This window comes from Prosopis cineraria, unplaced genomic scaffold, assembly GCF_029017545.1.
Source record: "Prosopis cineraria cultivar Desert tree isolate PC_DT_omini unplaced genomic scaffold, ASM2901754v1 PC12, whole genome shotgun sequence".
In the NCBI taxonomy this organism is placed as follows: Eukaryota; Viridiplantae; Streptophyta; class Magnoliopsida; order Fabales; family Fabaceae; genus Prosopis; species Prosopis cineraria.
The window spans coordinates 43,630,211-43,646,038 of NW_026555343.1; the positions used below are offsets into that span (position 1 = coordinate 43,630,211).

The 15,828-nt window shown below is 36.2% G+C and overlaps 2 protein-coding genes and 1 pseudogene across 5 annotated transcripts; 2 read left to right on the forward strand and 1 right to left on the reverse strand.

Moving 5' to 3' along the window:
- The first annotated feature begins 616 nt into the window (after window positions 1-616).
- Window positions 617-8,611, forward strand: LOC129289618 (uncharacterized). Of its 2 annotated transcripts, none has more exons than XM_054926413.1 (3): window positions 617-775; window positions 865-1,172; window positions 7,607-8,052. In XM_054926413.1, exons 2-3 carry the CDS (start codon window positions 942-944, stop codon window positions 7,814-7,816), a joined length of 441 nt encoding a protein of 146 aa, XP_054782388.1. In that variant the 5' UTR covers window positions 617-775; window positions 865-941; the 3' UTR covers window positions 7,817-8,052. The 2 variants fall into 2 exon arrangements, with proteins under 2 accessions (XP_054782388.1, XP_054782389.1); XM_054926414.1 differs by adding an exon at window positions 8,350-8,611 and having other exon boundaries at window positions 633-1,172; window positions 7,607-7,857.
- Window positions 8,612-8,868: 257 nt separating this feature from the next.
- Window positions 8,869-14,972, reverse strand: LOC129289617 (serine/threonine-protein kinase BSK3). Of its 3 annotated transcripts, none has more exons than XM_054926412.1 (11): window positions 14,622-14,972; window positions 13,661-13,938; window positions 13,361-13,580; window positions 12,708-12,843; window positions 11,785-11,918; window positions 11,599-11,704; window positions 11,360-11,445; window positions 10,951-11,139; window positions 10,188-10,340; window positions 9,895-10,008; window positions 8,869-9,509 (listed from the first exon to the last, which is right to left on the reverse strand). In XM_054926412.1, the coding sequence occupies exons 3-11, from the start codon at window positions 13,418-13,420 to the stop codon at window positions 9,255-9,257; spliced, it is 1,233 nt and encodes a 410-aa protein (XP_054782387.1). In that variant the 5' UTR covers window positions 13,421-13,580; window positions 13,661-13,938; window positions 14,622-14,972; the 3' UTR covers window positions 8,869-9,254. The 3 variants fall into 3 exon arrangements, with proteins under 3 accessions (XP_054782387.1, XP_054782385.1, XP_054782386.1); XM_054926410.1 differs by having other exon boundaries at window positions 14,546-14,972; XM_054926411.1 differs by having other exon boundaries at window positions 14,529-14,972.
- On the forward strand, window positions 13,468-13,829 carry LOC129289387 (uncharacterized; annotated as a pseudogene).
- Window positions 14,973-15,828: the final 856 nt, after the last annotated feature.

Consider the following 15,828-nt stretch of genomic DNA (forward strand, 5'->3'; position numbering starts at 1 on the left):
CACTAAGACCTTCCTTCTTCAAATTTGATTGTGTGATGATTTTTGTTTTTAATTTCCTTCTCAATCTCTAAATTTAACATCAAATACATTCTCTCTTTTATTTTTACCTTTGTTACATATCTAGATCTAGTAGATAAATATATTAGCTTTTACCTCTTCAATTTATTAGATGAATTTTGCTTCGATTTCCTCTTTAATTTCCAATCCACTCATGCAACAATTTTTTGCCTTTAATTTTTGTTTTTGATATAAATCAATTGGTTTTGATTTTTATTGATTCAGAGATTGATCAAATTATAATATCATGAGAGGGTCATCTAGGATTTGGGTGTGAGTGTCTTAATATTTAAATGTGGTTGGTCAAAGGTATGAGATTTATTAAATAGTGATGGTCATTGTTATTGATGCTTCAATTTTTTTTTTTTTAGAATTTTATCAATCCTTTAGTTTTTTTTAAAATATAAATATAACATTAAATAAAATTTTTATTTCATTTTCATTTATAATGTCAAATATACTTTTAAATTTTACTTTTACTTTCATTTTTACTCCCCCCCTCCACTAAAAACATTTCTTTGTACCCAGTGTGCCATGACCATTTTGTACCAATAAGATTTCATACTGCCAACTTTACCCTCGTAGCCCCAGAAGCAAAACGGAATCCAGCCCCCAGAGATTTCATACTGCAAAACGGTTGGCGGCCGGGAGTAGTTTTTGGGGAAGACTTTAGGGACGGAGGATCAGTGGCCGGCAGCTGACAAAATCCACTCGGACGGTGAGAACAACGTGCCCAAAACCTTGTTGGCTTTTCTGCCCCTCCGATTGCGTCCCCTTACGTCAAAATTTCTTCTTCTGGCTTTGCAGAGTGCCAACCTTGGTCCTTAGAGAAGATCCAACAAGTGATTGCCTTAGTGAGTAAAGCAGAAGGTGCGATAAAAGCAATGAATCGCATGAGGATCTGTGTTTCTCTAGGCAGCGTTGCTGCTGCATTGAGATCAGGGCAGAGGTCTATGTCGACAGCATCAAAGTCTTTGACTGGACTTGGTAGCGTAAAAAATGGCAAGAACGCCAAAGCTTCCAGTGAACTGTGCAAGTTCTTGGAAATCCCAGATCAGTCTCGGTCTGAAACCGCCTTGCTCATCTCTAAGTTTATTAAACTCAACAATTCCCGGGTTCCTATTCTCTTCCTTTATTCTTTATTATTCTCCTTCTTTTTACGAGGACAGTTTGACTTCATTGTATAAATCATTTACGTCTGCAACCTACCCAATGTTTGATGAATGTTCTCCCTCACATTTATGAGAATTTGTCTAACATTATTCTTCAATCGGTTCATATATGTCCATATCCACTTTATGTTGGCTTGCAAAATCTTTTCTTTTTATGAAATGGGTTATATTTATACTAGGAATTGACCCATTGCATTCTTTTATCTATGATTCTGGTTATAGAATCTCTGAAGTTATATTTATTCATTTAGTTGTTTAACATCTGTTGTTAACTAAGGGAAATTTTATCTTCCCCAAGTTTATTCAATCCAGAAGGTCTATTCTGTCGCTTTTGATGTTAACTTGCAGCCCATTCACAAGTATGTATTCTAGACTACAATTGATGTAGCTTTAGTAATTAGTATTATGAGATGTGATTCCCCCCAGGAGAACTCCATGTCCCGTCCCGTTTGGTTGCTAGAAAGGATGTGAATGAAGTGGATTGAGAAAATCAAAGCAAAAAATGAACTAGATTATTCTTCCTCCTTGTTGTAAGCATGATAAAACTCAATATTATATATCATAAATGTGAGAATCATCATACTCTTCAAAAATTTTATGAATGATGATTCCTAATTCCATGAATTAAATTATTTGTCGTTGTTATAACTAAACTATGGTTCACCTATCCCTCTTCACATTTTAATAATCTTATTTTTACTTTTATTTTTTCAAACCATTCTATTTCCTTCATTTCTAGCAACAAATGGGACCTATGTGTTTCATGGTAGGAGAGCTATCCTTTATTTAAGCTCGATAATGTTCGAATTTGAATTAGTCAATAGATAATATCGGACCCAAAAAAAAATCCATGTTATCAAGTATAAAACACACCATCTGGTATAGAAAATAAAAAAGAAAGTAGAAGAGAGATAGAGAAGTAGAATAGAATTGAGAAAGAGAAAGAACAAAGGAGATAGAGAGAACCAGAGGGAATTCCAGAAGAGAAAACAGAGATCTATATGAATAGTGCTAGTTCATCATGTCAGTGTGCTAATTATGATTGAGAAGGCAATCATAATATTTATAGGATTCCAGGAAATGCTAAGTAACATCATTAAAAGACATTTAAACGACCTAACTACTCTCAACAGTTAATAACCACATAAATGACCTGCGTATTTATTGTTGTTTGTACTAATACTGCCCCCCTAACACCCCCTGTCCTCGAGGGTTGGGAACTGGAAAATCTGGAAATTGATTTTGAAAATTAAACAAAGACATCTAGGTAGCTTCCTCATCAGGTTTACCCTTCCACCGAACCAAAATCTCAGTAATTACTCTTCCTTTACGCCTCTCCATCCTTTCATTTAGAATTGATTTTGGAATAAGAGTTGCTGGAACTTCTGGCCAATTTTCAGGAGGATTTCTCTTCCTAACTGAAGGATCTGGCTCAATTTTAACAATGACACATGAAAAGTTGAATGAATGCTTGATTCAGGAGGCAACTCTAGCTTGTAGGCAACCTTCCCTATCATTTCCACCACCCTATATGGGCCCAAATTACCTTGGTGCCAATTTTTGAGTACTTCATGAGGCTGTTAAAATCTGTCCATATGGGCTGAAGTTTCAGAAATACCCATTGACTGACTTCAAATTCTCAGTTAAACCTCTTAAAATCAGCTTTTTGTTTCATACAATTCGCCACCCTATCCAAATGATGCTTTAGAACATTAATCATATGCTCTCTTGCTGTAAAACTTCTATCAAAAGCTTCAACTATTGCTTCTTTAGGTAAATATGGAGCATAGATAGGTGGTTTCTGACCATAAAGTAACTCATAAGGTGTTTCTTTGGTTGAAGTGTGGAAGGTTTTGTTGTACAACCACTCAGCCAAGGGTAACCACTTGTTCCATTCTTTAGGGTTCTCCCAACACATACATCTAAGATATGTTTCAAGGCACCGCTTCAGCACCTCAAATTGCCCATCAGTTTGAGGATGGTTGGAAGAAGTAAGTTTCTGCTCCATTTTGATCACCATTAAGAATTCCTTTCAGAATCCCAATCACTAATAATCTTAGTAGGAGCCCCATGTAGTCTATAAATGTGATCCATAAAACACTGGCTTAAAGTAGCTATTGAGAATGGATGAAAGAGCCAAAAAGTGGGCATATTTCCTCATTCTATCCACCACTACCCAAATTACCTCTTTGCCATGAGATTTAGGTATGCCTTCACTGAAATCCATTGCTATGCTTTCCCAAACCTTATTAGGAATAGTTAATGGCTGTAAAAACCCTGGGGTAGCTGCTGCCTCATACTTGCAGCGAGCACATGTGTCACATCCTCCCACAAAATCCTGCACGTTCTTATGCATCCTCTTCCACCAGAATAAGCCCCTAATCTTCTTATAAGTAGCATTCACCCTGTAGTGGCCACTTTGTAGACTAGCGTGTAACCACTCAAGTGTTTGTTGTCTCACAACTGCATCATTACCAACTAGCAACTTTCCCTTCCTTCTTCAGATTTGTCCATCCCACATATATTTCCCAATACTACCTCCTTTTTTCTACACTTCAGCAATAATAGCCTTCAAATTAGCATCTGTTTCCCAACTTTCCTTAATTTTCTGGAGTAATTCAGGAGAAGTGATGTCAAGAGCCATTTGTAATAATTGAGGACCATGTGACCTTGATAAAGCATCTGCTGTAGTGTTTTCCTTCCCCTTTTTGTAGCAGATTTCATACTCATAACCCATTAGATGGGCTATCTAGTACATCTGAAAAGGAGTCTTCAATTTCTGCCCTAACAAATACTTCAAGCTTTGTTGCTCTGCTCTAGTAATGAATTTCTTCCTCTTCAAATATTGATGCCAATATTCCACAGCTTGCACCACTTCCATCAATTCTTTCTTATAAATTGATAACTTCAGATGTTGTGGTGCCAATTGCTGAAAAAAGCGATAGGTTCATAGTGGCCTTCTTGCATTAACACAGCCCCTAACCCAAAGCCACATGCATCTGTGTCTACCACAAGAAGTCTGGTAAAGCAAGGACAAGAGCTGAAACCAGCACTTCTTTCAATCTTTTAAAGGCCTTCACTGCTGTTTTGGACCATACAAACCCATGTTTCCTCAGCAAATTTGTGAGTGGCCTTGTAAACTCTCCATAATGATGAATAAAATGCCTATAGTATCCTGCTAGGCCAAGAAATGCTCTTAGTTGCTTGATGTTGACTGGTTCAGGCCATTCTAGCACTGCTGCAATCTTTTTATGATCTGTAGAAACAGTCCCGTTGCCCAAGATGTGGCCCAAGTATTCAACCGTGGTTGCTGCAAATGTGCATTTCCCTTCTCTGACATTGTAATGATTGGTCCTTGAAGCCTCCATAGAAGGAGAGTATATCAAGATATCATCAAAAAAAGCAAGGACAAACTTTCTTAAAAAAGGTCTAAAAATAGAATTCATTGCTCTCTGGAATGTGGCTGGGGCATTGGTCATTTCAAAAGGCATAACCAGCCACTCATAGTGCTTGGAATGTGTTCTGAATGCTGTTTTATAGGCATCTTCGGGCACCGTGCAGATTTGATGATATCCGGCCCTCGGATCCAACTTTGTAAACCATTTGGCAGTGTTAACCTCATCAAATAAGTCCTCAACTAGTGGAATAGGGTACTAATTTTTTATTGTCTTCTTATTTAGCTCCCTATAATCAATACAGATCCTCCATGACCCATCCTTTTTCTTTACCAAAACAATTAGGGCAGAAAAAGGTGAAGAGCTTTCTTGAATAACCCCTAACTGCAAGAGCTTCCCTACTAACTCCTCAATTACATCTTTTTGAGTTGAAAGATATTGGTAGGGCTTCAAACTAATAGGATCAGTCCCCTTTTACAGGACTATAGGATGATTGTGGCCTTCTCTCATAGGTGGCAATCCCTTGGGTTCCTCAAAAACGTTAGAGAAAACCCTTAGAACTTGCACAATCTCTATAGGTGGCCTTCTCTCATCCCTGAAATAGCAGCAGTGAATTTCTTCATTTGTTGACTTTATGAATTGCAGTTGAAACTTTTTTTTCATCCCTTTCACCCTTTGTTTCTACTCTTTTTGGTTGCACCATCATCCATGAATTGGGTGGAGTGGCTTGTAATTTGCATAGTTGATCCCCATGCCAAAAGTACGTGGTAAGAGTTTTGTAATTCCAGAATGCATTCTTGATACTTTTTAGCCATTTTAACCCTAATACCATGTCATATGTCTTGAGGTCAAGAATTCTGAAATCAAAAACGGACTCCAAGCCTTGCATTCTCCATTTAAAATTCTTCCACGCCATAAATCTTGAGTTTCTCCTCCCCAGCCACTTCTACCCAAGATATTCTCATACAATCATACTGCCAACCAAGCTTCTTGGCCATTTTCCAGATCTAAAAAATCTTTCCATTATCAATCAAAATTTGGATTTGCTTCTTGCCACAGTGTCCAACTACTCTCATGGATGATGCGCCTTTAACCCCTTCAATGGCATATAGTGAAAGAAGGGGTGTTTCTTCTTCTGCACCATCTTTGTTTTCTGGTTCTTCAATTTGAAGTTCTTCTTGAATTTCTGGCATCTCAATAAATTGCAATTGCATTTGCTGCCTTTGGGGACACTTGTGATTGGGAGAGAATTTCTCGTGGCAATCAAAGCATAAATTTTTGCTCCTATCCTTTGCTTCTTCTATAGTGAGAATTTAAGGGGGGTTAGTGTTACTTTTAGAAAGAGAATTGGAGAATTTTGGAGGTACAAATGTTAACTTCCCTTTCTGTTGGGTCCCACCACTAACAAGTGCATTCTTATACAGTGCCCAGCTGGTTTGAGAAGCTTGTGATGAAGCATTAGGTGGTGCAGCCCTGCGCGCACACCATTCTTGGCACTTGCTCATTTGTCTGCCTGCCGCTGCAAGGAGATTTCTTGCGTGCATGCCAAGGATCGAGCTTCTTGAAGGGTTCTGGGTTTAAAAAGCCTAACAGGGCCTGCATAATCTTCCATGAGACCTTTGATGTAGGCTTCAATGAGGTATTCTAGTGAAAGCTCAAGCTTGCAAGCAATGGAGTCAAACACATCACTTATCTCAGCCAAAGTTCATCATTGCCCAAAACTGCCCATTAGAGTCTCATGGGTGGGTTTGAATCTTTCTTTGAGGGCAACGACATATTGATCCCAGGTTGGGGGGGTCACACCAAACCATGTCTTTTTGATTGCCATGTGCCAAGACCAAGCCGTTTCATCAAGGCAAATACTCTCCATCTTTACCTTCTCGTCATCTGGTGTTATTGAGTTTGAAGGAACAAACACATCTCATAATCTGCCCCAAAATGTTGGACCGAGAAAATTTTGGAAACTCCATTTTCATGAACTAGGTAGGCCAATGATGTTCATCCTCTGTCTCAGGTCCTCTTCACAAAGACGATAATGGCCATTTCTGCCATCTCTGCCACAGCGTCCTTGATTAGACTAATTCTCCTCTCTGTCATGCATTAACAGTTGAATCTGATTTGAGAGGCCAATAACTTGGTCACTTAGCGTATCAACAGCATCTAACTTGGCGAGTCTTTGTTCAATCTGATGCAGTCTTTCTTCCATTTTTTTTTTTTCGTTTGGTTGCAGGTTCTCACCATACACCATCAGAACGAGAGGGGGGGGGAATCTGAGGAGAGCCTGGCTCTAGATACCACTGATATAGAAAATAGAAAAGAAAGTAGAAGAGAGATAGAGAAGTAGAATAGAATTGAGAAAGAAAGAGAAAGAACAAAGGAGATAGAGAGAATTGGAGGGAATTTCAGAAGAGAAAACAGAGATCTATCTGAACAGTGCTAGTTCATTATGTCAATGAGCTAATTACAAATGAGAAGGCAATCCTAATATTTATAGGATTCCAGGAAATGCTAAGTAACATATTGAAAGACACTTAAACGACCTAACTACCATCAACAGTTAATAACCATCTAAATGACATGCTTATTTAGTATTTTTCATATCACCATCCCTGTCATGTCATATGGCATCTGACCAACCAAATAAGACACGTAGGAGTGTTGTAGACTTACACTTTCCCTTCCCCCAATTTTTCCAGCCTATGGTAGCCATGAAAGCTCTCTTGGAATTTTTTTTTTTTTTCATCCTCCATTGACATGGTAACATACAAGCCTAACACCTCAATTCCACAACCCCATCTCAGCTTGATGCTTAAAAAATCCGGTATATGCAGAATTAATGGCAGTTGGCTTGATGGGAAATCTTGTTAAGGTCTAAGGAAATGATGGAATTGTTGGAATTTCTATCATTTATGGTGCTTTACTCTATTTGAACTAGAACATTATTATTTCTTATCTCACTTGGCAATTAAAAATACCCTGCAGAGTCCGGGTATCAAGAAAGATAAGATTTGGGAGCAGAATTTGCAAACGCTTTTACGAGGGAAAACTAGCGTTAGTTTTCCTGAGATTGCCAAAATTCTTTCACCAGAATTCAGCCAGAGTATCATGCATTTCAAGGACAAGAGTATGGACTCTTTGTCAGACAAGAAAAAGGGAAAAGCCTCGCAGAAGGGGAAGTCCTCAAAGAAGTAGGACTTGATATCATGTGCCTCTCTTTTAGGGTCAAAAGCTAGGTATGTTTCTGTAGTTTGATCTGGATGTTCATGATACTTTATTCTCTGGGCTCGCACGCTCATTGAGCTTCAGTGCTAAATACCTGGTTTGTTTCTTCAAGATTAGTTCATGTAATTGCATTGACAATATTCATGTAGTTGCGCTCGTCAATGAATTCAGCATCAGCACTCCCATTTTGTTAGTCATTTTCTAAACTATCATTTTCACTGATTTTGTTTGCCAACAAATTCAACTGAAATTAGCATCCATACTTGTTCATACTATATTATCTTGAGGTTTTGTACCTTAGATTATTAAGTAACGTGACTCATATCATTTTTGTGTATTTATGTCACTAATCGATTTTGATTCATACAACATTTTACCCAAAAGCTACTACAGTAGAATATTAATCAGTAATGTAATCTAGGAGTTGTGGTTCTAAGCTAAAACATTCTTTGATTGAAATTTACCTTTTGAAGCTTCTCTTTTTCTTGTGTGATGTGGTTTAGGAACGGAGGATCACAAACTGTCAAATGGACAGCCAGATGAAGTTTATAAATTTGGGTTTTAACTCAGGTCATCAGGAGGGCGCGGATACTTTTATAGATTTTGCTAATAAGAGAACAATCTCAATTCTACGCAAGGTTGTTTAGGATCGCAATGTTGATTGTACGGTTGCAAGATGCACAATTTCTAGAAACTTGTCATTTTTGATGTGTGTTGTTTATAAATTGAACAATTAATATGTTACGATTAGAATTTAGAAGACCATTCACCTACATCGTTTTAATTAGAAACTCAAATATATATATATATATATATATTGCATTGTCAATCTTTTTGAAAGAAATTCTTGCCAAAACATTTCAATTCAATTAATTTTTCATATTCTTATCACAATTTCCGAATTTCGATCAGTATTCTTCAAAATTTCAGATTGCATCAGTCGCTCCTCACTTGCATCACCTTTCGTTGGAAAACTTCATAACAAACACTTCAAAATTATGATTTGAGTTCCAGCAAATGGTTTGCGCAAAATTATGATTTGAGTTCCGGCAAATGGTTTGCACAAGAGAAAAATCAAATATTGTTTAATGATACACGAAAATTTCAGAACCGAATAAAATAACTCCACGTTTTTCGTGTATTTTGATTTTCTTTTATAGATGCAAAAAAAATGCTGTGGATTCGTGCTCAATTTATCGAACTAAACCAAAAAAAAAAAAAAAAACAACCAAAATGCAACACGTTACCACCCCAGTAGGGGGTGTTTACCAATACTCACCAACCGTTGTTTCTTTGAAGAATTCTTCAAACGCATGTTTCACTCTCCCATGTAAAACTCGTAGTCAATTGTAGTGTGGGTGGTCATGATGTAGAAAAAAACCAGCAAGAAATTCTCTGTACAGGCTCCTCACTTTGATCCATTAGCTGCATTTCGCTTGGCTTCCAGTGTTGTGCCCTCTTTAAGTGCTACTTGAGCTTCATTCTCCATCCCAATCTTGGCGAGAGCCACCGATTGAAGATATGATGCAATTTGCCATACCGGAGAGATAATTTGTGCTTGCATTGCATCATTCAGAGCTTCTTGAGGCATGTCACTTATCAGATAGCATAAACTGCGCCGTGCATAGACTGTTGGAGAAACCATTGTTCCAGCATCAATGAACTGCATGTAAAAAAATTCCATCTGAAGTCTTGTCCCAAAGAAAGACCTTACTGAAGTCAAATAGTGCAGCTAATTAGGATGTCCTTATAGGTTGTCCCAAAATGATTCCTTCAGTGATTTAACTCGAGAACAGAAAACTTGATTTTTTCCCCCCAATCATGAACACCATAGAATATTGATGCAGAATGCTGAATTTAAAATCAGAAGCGTTATCATTCATCATCATGAAAAGATCACATTAACTATGACAAAAAGGTCTAGTCGATATCCACAATAATAAGAAATCCTGTCTAGAGTTATAACTTGAAACACACAATTTCACAGCAACACCGGCATGTTTGAAAAATAGTGTGCCAAGTCCAACTGTACATAACAAGAAATCTACCTGTGTGTAACACTCAATAGCAAGTCGGAAATCTTTCTGCCGGAAAGCAACATCCCCCTTTTTCTTACAATTTAGCGAGTCCTGCATTTGATCAGTCCACATTTGGAATGATAACTGCAGTATAAGAAAGAAAAATACACAAGTCAATATCTCAAGGACCATAAAATGATGTTCTCATAAATTACTGATTGATGAACATGAGAAGATATTGGACAAATTAATGAAAAATATAAATAAATTGTGGGGGGAAAATAAGTCTATCCAGCAAGTAAAATAAAATTTAGTAGAGGAACCTCGTTTGTCACTCCTTCATCATCTTTATAGCCAATATTTTCCAGAACTTCATGTATAGCAGTCAAGTCTTTTCTTGAGCATGCTTCACCAAGTGGGGAGAATGAAGCGAAAGTAGTGCTGTGTGGAACACCCATCAAGACATGTGAAGGAACCTAGAAAGCAATGGAAAGATATATATATTAAAGCAAGACAAAACCAAAAGGAAATAGTAGAACCATCTGCTCACAACACACTGGTGTCATGTTTTTCATGCACACGTTTATGTTGATATGAATGAAGAAGAAAGATTGCATTTTCTGTGCAGATTGAAATTGTAATTTTCAGATTGAAATTACTGAGTTTTCCCAAAAATTTCAAGAATCATCAAAGGCTAACTGAAAATTCTCCATTCTCCTCCTCACCTTATAACAAGCTCTCAAACAAGGAGAGGTTTCAACGAAAAATTCACTTCCTGCCCCTCTATTACACCCAATCCATGCACACCCAAATGGAGAGCCATAAGCAGTTAAAATATAAGAGGTTGGCTCTAGGTTTAAGGTATAACAAGAAGATAAAACTTGAGTAAAATACTTTTTAGGTTATTGTATAAAGACATATGAACTTCATGCCGACTTAGTAATACATCATTGTCTCCTTTAAAAATGTTTGCCCACATGCAATATTTTAATTGAAAAATGATAGCAAAGATAAAGTGAACCAAAGCTTTTCCACTATTAGTCTAAGAAGTTATGCATAACTGCCACATGATAATCATATACCAACCTCTGTTTCTTTCTGAAGTGGCGCCAATGCGGCCACAAGTGACTTGGGATTTGGCCGTTCTCTAGGTTCATACTGTAGACATCGAGATGCCAAGCGTACCAACTCAGTTCCATCATCATCAGAAAACTGTCCTTCCACAAAAGAGTCTGTCAGCAGCTGAAGATTTCTGTCCCGAATCAAGTCAAGGGCCTGCTCCAAAATTTCTAATAATATGACGTGCCAATTTACATATAATATATAAAAACATAAGCACTGGAAATGATATAAATATGAATAAATGGAATCTTCCACTAAAGGGGATTAGAAGTACATATTTTTGTAATTTAAAATTAGCAGATTTTCTTTTTGAATTATTCTTGCTTTTGAAGGGAGGCAGGGGGCACTTTTTCCTTTAATAACAATGACTTACATGGCTTGGGGGGATGTGCTTCCCGCTAAGAAGATCAAGTAAAAGAGTACCAAAGCTATAAATTACACTTTCTGGAGTTACTCTCCCTGCAGAAGAAAGAAGAGCCATCATAATTTCTGAATCACCCAACTCAAAACAATTAATGATTGTAAAATTTCCAAAGCAACACAAATTTTGTTTTGCAATAATGAAGCTGAACATGAAGCATAAAACCAAAAGTGCACAGAAGTGTTCCACACCAGTTCTCAGATACTCTGGTGGGGTAAAGGCCAAATTCGTGCTGTAACTTTTCCCGACCCTATTATTCTTCATGAGGCCAAAACTTGAAAGCCTAGGATTACCATCCTGCAAAATTCTAGCATATAATTTGCATTAATCTAACAATGTTACATATGTATTATAAAATGGGTAGGCAAAAAACTTACCTCATCAAAAAGAACCCTATATGCATTAAGGTCGTGATAGAGAGCACGCCCTTTACTTGTGCAGTATTCTAGAGCTTGCACAATATATAGAACGACTCTCAATCGCATTGCCCATTTCATAGGTTGTGTTTCCCCTAAGGAAGAGACTTGACTATGTTACTTCACGCTCATGAAATTTAAACGTACGAAGATGTAAAGCAATACTGTGACAATAAATCATGACAACATAGAAACTGGGCTGCAAGAGGCAAACTGCAAACACTGTTTAATATAAATTTTGCCTAGCATGTAATTTTTGACAAATTAACTCCGCTTATGTTTATAACCGATCCCAATCTTGGGTAAAGGAGGAAAGTTGTGTTAGACCCTCAATAGCCAACGTAAAACTTTGTTAAATCTCACATGTATATGGACAATAGATGCTTTCGTTATTGTTGTTGATGTAATTTTTGACAGATTGATCTAAACCTATTAATTTGTTCATACATTGTCCTAAAAAAGGGGGAAACAACTCTTCCCACTGATTAGAAATATAGAAAACTATAAAAGTGAATTTGCAGCATAAGTCCATTCTGAAATAATCACAAAATTAGTTCCAACTTCCATGTTGATAATCACAACATGCTTCACGAACTTTTTAAAGCAATTTGAGATTGCCCCAGTCCAGACGATAACAGACAAAACATTAACCAAAAAATGGACAATCCCATAATAACAATAAGAGAAAAAAGTTAGAACTCTGGAGGTTCAGATACCAATCCCATATCCTACACCAACGGGGCCCAGCATAGGCACAGCAGAAAGAAGATAACAATAAAACCATAAATCATAAATTGATGAGATATCAATTGCAAGTCCAATAGTAAAATAACAAATGAATGGTTAAACTGAAAACATGCCGTATGCATTGAAGGAAATCTTACAATGAAAAAGGTGTTTGGCAAGTGTTTCATTTGGCATATATTCAGCCACAAGCAACCTCTCATCACCTTCACAACAACAACCAAGCAAATTTGCCAATCTTTGGTTACGGAGCTGACCAACTGACCTTGCCTCCTCCTACAGTTAAGGAGAAAAAAAACGTATTCTAAACAGTCGGAACTGAAAAGGAGCAGAAGGATATAACAGCATCATTGGTGTGCACCACTTGCTTTAGAAAAACTCTTAAAACTGAAATTTTTTTGCAGCAATGATCAACTTCTTCGAGAGAAAACTTGCTTAAATTGCACGAGCACAATCCCATAAATGCAAATTGACCAGATAAAAAAAGAACTTGGATGAGTGCCCAAAAGCCCTCAAGAAAAAGAAAGACCAAAGATAACCCTCAGGGCTATCCTTCACTGAGATCTTTACCCAAAAAGGACAGAAAGAGTTGTATATGAAAAGTGTTTGTGGCCTTTGTTTGTGAGTGTGTGGCATCAATATCTTAATACCAAGTGTTAGGGAAGTGCAAAGTCATGAACAGAAGAAATAAAATATCTTAATACCAAGTGTTAGGGAAGTGCAAAGTCATGAACAGAAGAAATTCGGTTAGTAGTGCGCTTGAAGATTTTATTTTGAAAAACAGAACATTTACCAAAATTTGGCTGGCATCAGGCCAAGCATTTCTATTGAACCGCTTAACAGCAATTCTCATTTGATTCTCCAGCTTCCCTTATAAACAACATTTGGAGCCTTCTCCCCATGTTCAGATACAATATTCTCCACAGCAAAACCAGATGTTGCATTCTTAAGTTGCTCAAATGTATATTCACGGAATGCAGGCCAGTTATTGCCGTCACTTGTATCCTCGGTAACTGGATCAATCATTTAAACAGTTATATAAGCCATAATTTCTTTTCATAGCAGAAAGCTAAGTAGTCTTACTTTTACCCACCAGCATCAAGAGCCTCAAGAGCAGATGCCTTCACTTGTGAATTCACACAGCATGGAATGAGTGTGGAGCACTGAATTCCCATTTTCTTGTGTCAGAGTTAGATCAGAAGTTACAAACAATCTTCCACTTTCAGAGATGTAACTTTCTTGAATATAATCAGAAGTGCTAGGTTCCAGTCCAGCCAACTCCACTTGGAGTATATAAACCTTGAGCGCTAGTACAAGATACCTCAATAATGTGCTTTAATAATTGGTCACATATGCTGGAGCCAGAAACCCCTGTAAATTATCATAAAGCTCTGCTTCAGTGAAGGTAAGAGGTAGACCAACAAACTCAATAGTATGATCTTGATTAACATTGGGGTTATAGTAGAATTTTCTTTAACCAATTCCATTCAACTAATGTTCAGGAGCACTGCCCTCAGGAACCTTTAAAATCAGATGCCCTCAGGAAGGATTAGGAAGGAAACAAAGATCAGAAAGGATCAGAAACTGCTTCAATTACAAACAAGTGCAAAAAGGAGCTTCTTCTTTTTTTTTGGGGGGGGGGGGCTGATTTGAAAGCTCCTGCACATTCTAAAACATTAAGTATGCAAGCATTCGAAGAGCAAGAACCCCAATCTAGATGCTCTTAAATGTGATAACCTACCTACTAGTAGTTTGTAATTATTAAAATCAGATATGAAGATTTAAACGCATAAGATCATATGACAACGCCTAACTTCCAGTATCTTTCTTAGTATCTCGTAGCTTATTTATTTCCTTTTTTAGAGTCAACTTAGAGGGTGACTTTAACGACCACAAAAAATGCTACTGAAGTTTTAAAACTAAATACTAAATATCCAGTGAAGCAACACTTTCCAACCTACCGAAAAAGCTACTTCACCTTTAAGCTTCTTCGTTCTTCTCCAATGGCAAAGCAAAAAGTTGATCCACCTTGAGCTGATAACATGTAAAATTACCTTTTCTTATTTTCCTCTTTCTCGATCGAATCAATGCCTTTACAGGATCCACATTTTCAGTCCTAAACCTCGTTCGTCATCCGCAAGTTCAAGTCTCTTGCTCGATCTAATCAAACCCCCTGATCTTTCTCTTCTCTGAAAATAAAAATTTCCAAAACCCGAAACAATTCTTCACCCCCTTCGATTCCAACAGATCAAGTAAGATATAAATTTATATATTACATAAATTAAAATCAGTTAAGGAGAAAAAATGTTGGTTGAGAAGCTCAAAGCTTAAGATCTATGAGGCAGCAGCAGAATCAGAAGATGGTGACGATGATTGATGATGCCAAGCTTTTGCATTTTCTGCATTAATTTTTTTTCAATCTAAAATAAGAATAAATAAACCAATTATTACCGACACGTTGCAAATATATATTCAAAGATCTAGATTCTGCATATTTCGTGTACCAATTTATTAATTATTTGTTGTCATAACAGCTGGCGAAATTTTTTTATAAAAACATATAATGTAATCTCAAAATATTAAATTAATAATAATTAAATTTTAATAAAATTTTAAAAAATAAATTAAAAATATATAATCATAAAGTCAGAAGTTTTAATTATAAATATGCATTTAAATATTAAACCTAATTTTTAAATTGGAACAGAAACTTTCATTTATAAATATTTAAATTAATGTTTATAATATATTTAGAAATTTTATTAAATATTTAATTGTCATTACTTTAAATTTTGAGATTTATGTGTTACTTCTTCTCTTTTTCGTTTGAGGTTATCTTCGGCATATGATTTTATTTTTAAAATTTTATGTTAAGGATCCTTATAATATATTACTTTTTCCATCTCAAATTATAAGATATTTTAAAAAAAATTATCATCTCAAAATACAAGACATTTTGAGAAGATTAAGATTTTATTAAATGAACTTATTCTAATATTACTCTTTCTTTATTTAATACTAATAATTAAGTGTAAATTTAAGGTTATTAAATAAAAGATATTTTTAGAAGTTTACATTTTTATTTTAAAAAATAAAGTTGCTAAGTATATTTAATAAGATTTATTAATATGTTAGATTTTATTTAAAAATATTTTATAATATGAGATGGAGAAGTATATTTTATTGCAGGATCCTCATCATTCTCCTACATTTAAGTAAGTACACAATCAAAATAAAACCCAAATATGAAAATCTATTATC

Excerpts from the sequence above, each read along its gene's own strand:
- LOC129289618 (XM_054926413.1), top strand. The coding sequence starts at position 942 with ATGAATCGCATGAGGATCTGTGTTTCTCTAGGCAGCGTTGCTGCTGCA. Across the intron at positions 1,173-7,606 it reads TTAAACTCAACAATTCCCGG|AGTCCGGGTATCAAGAAAGA; the intron begins GTTCCTATTCTC and ends AATACCCTGCAG.
- LOC129289617 (XM_054926412.1), bottom strand. The coding sequence starts at position 13,420 with ATGAGAATTGCTGTTAAGCGGTTCAATAGAAATGCTTGGCCTGATGCC. Across the intron at positions 11,446-11,598 it reads ACCAGAGTATCTGAGAACTG|GGAGAGTAACTCCAGAAAGT; the intron begins GTGTGGAACACT and ends TTTCTTCTGCAG. Across the intron at positions 10,341-10,950 it reads CACTTCAGAAAGAAACAGAG|GTTCCTTCACATGTCTTGAT; the intron begins GTTGGTATATGA and ends ATTGCTTTCTAG.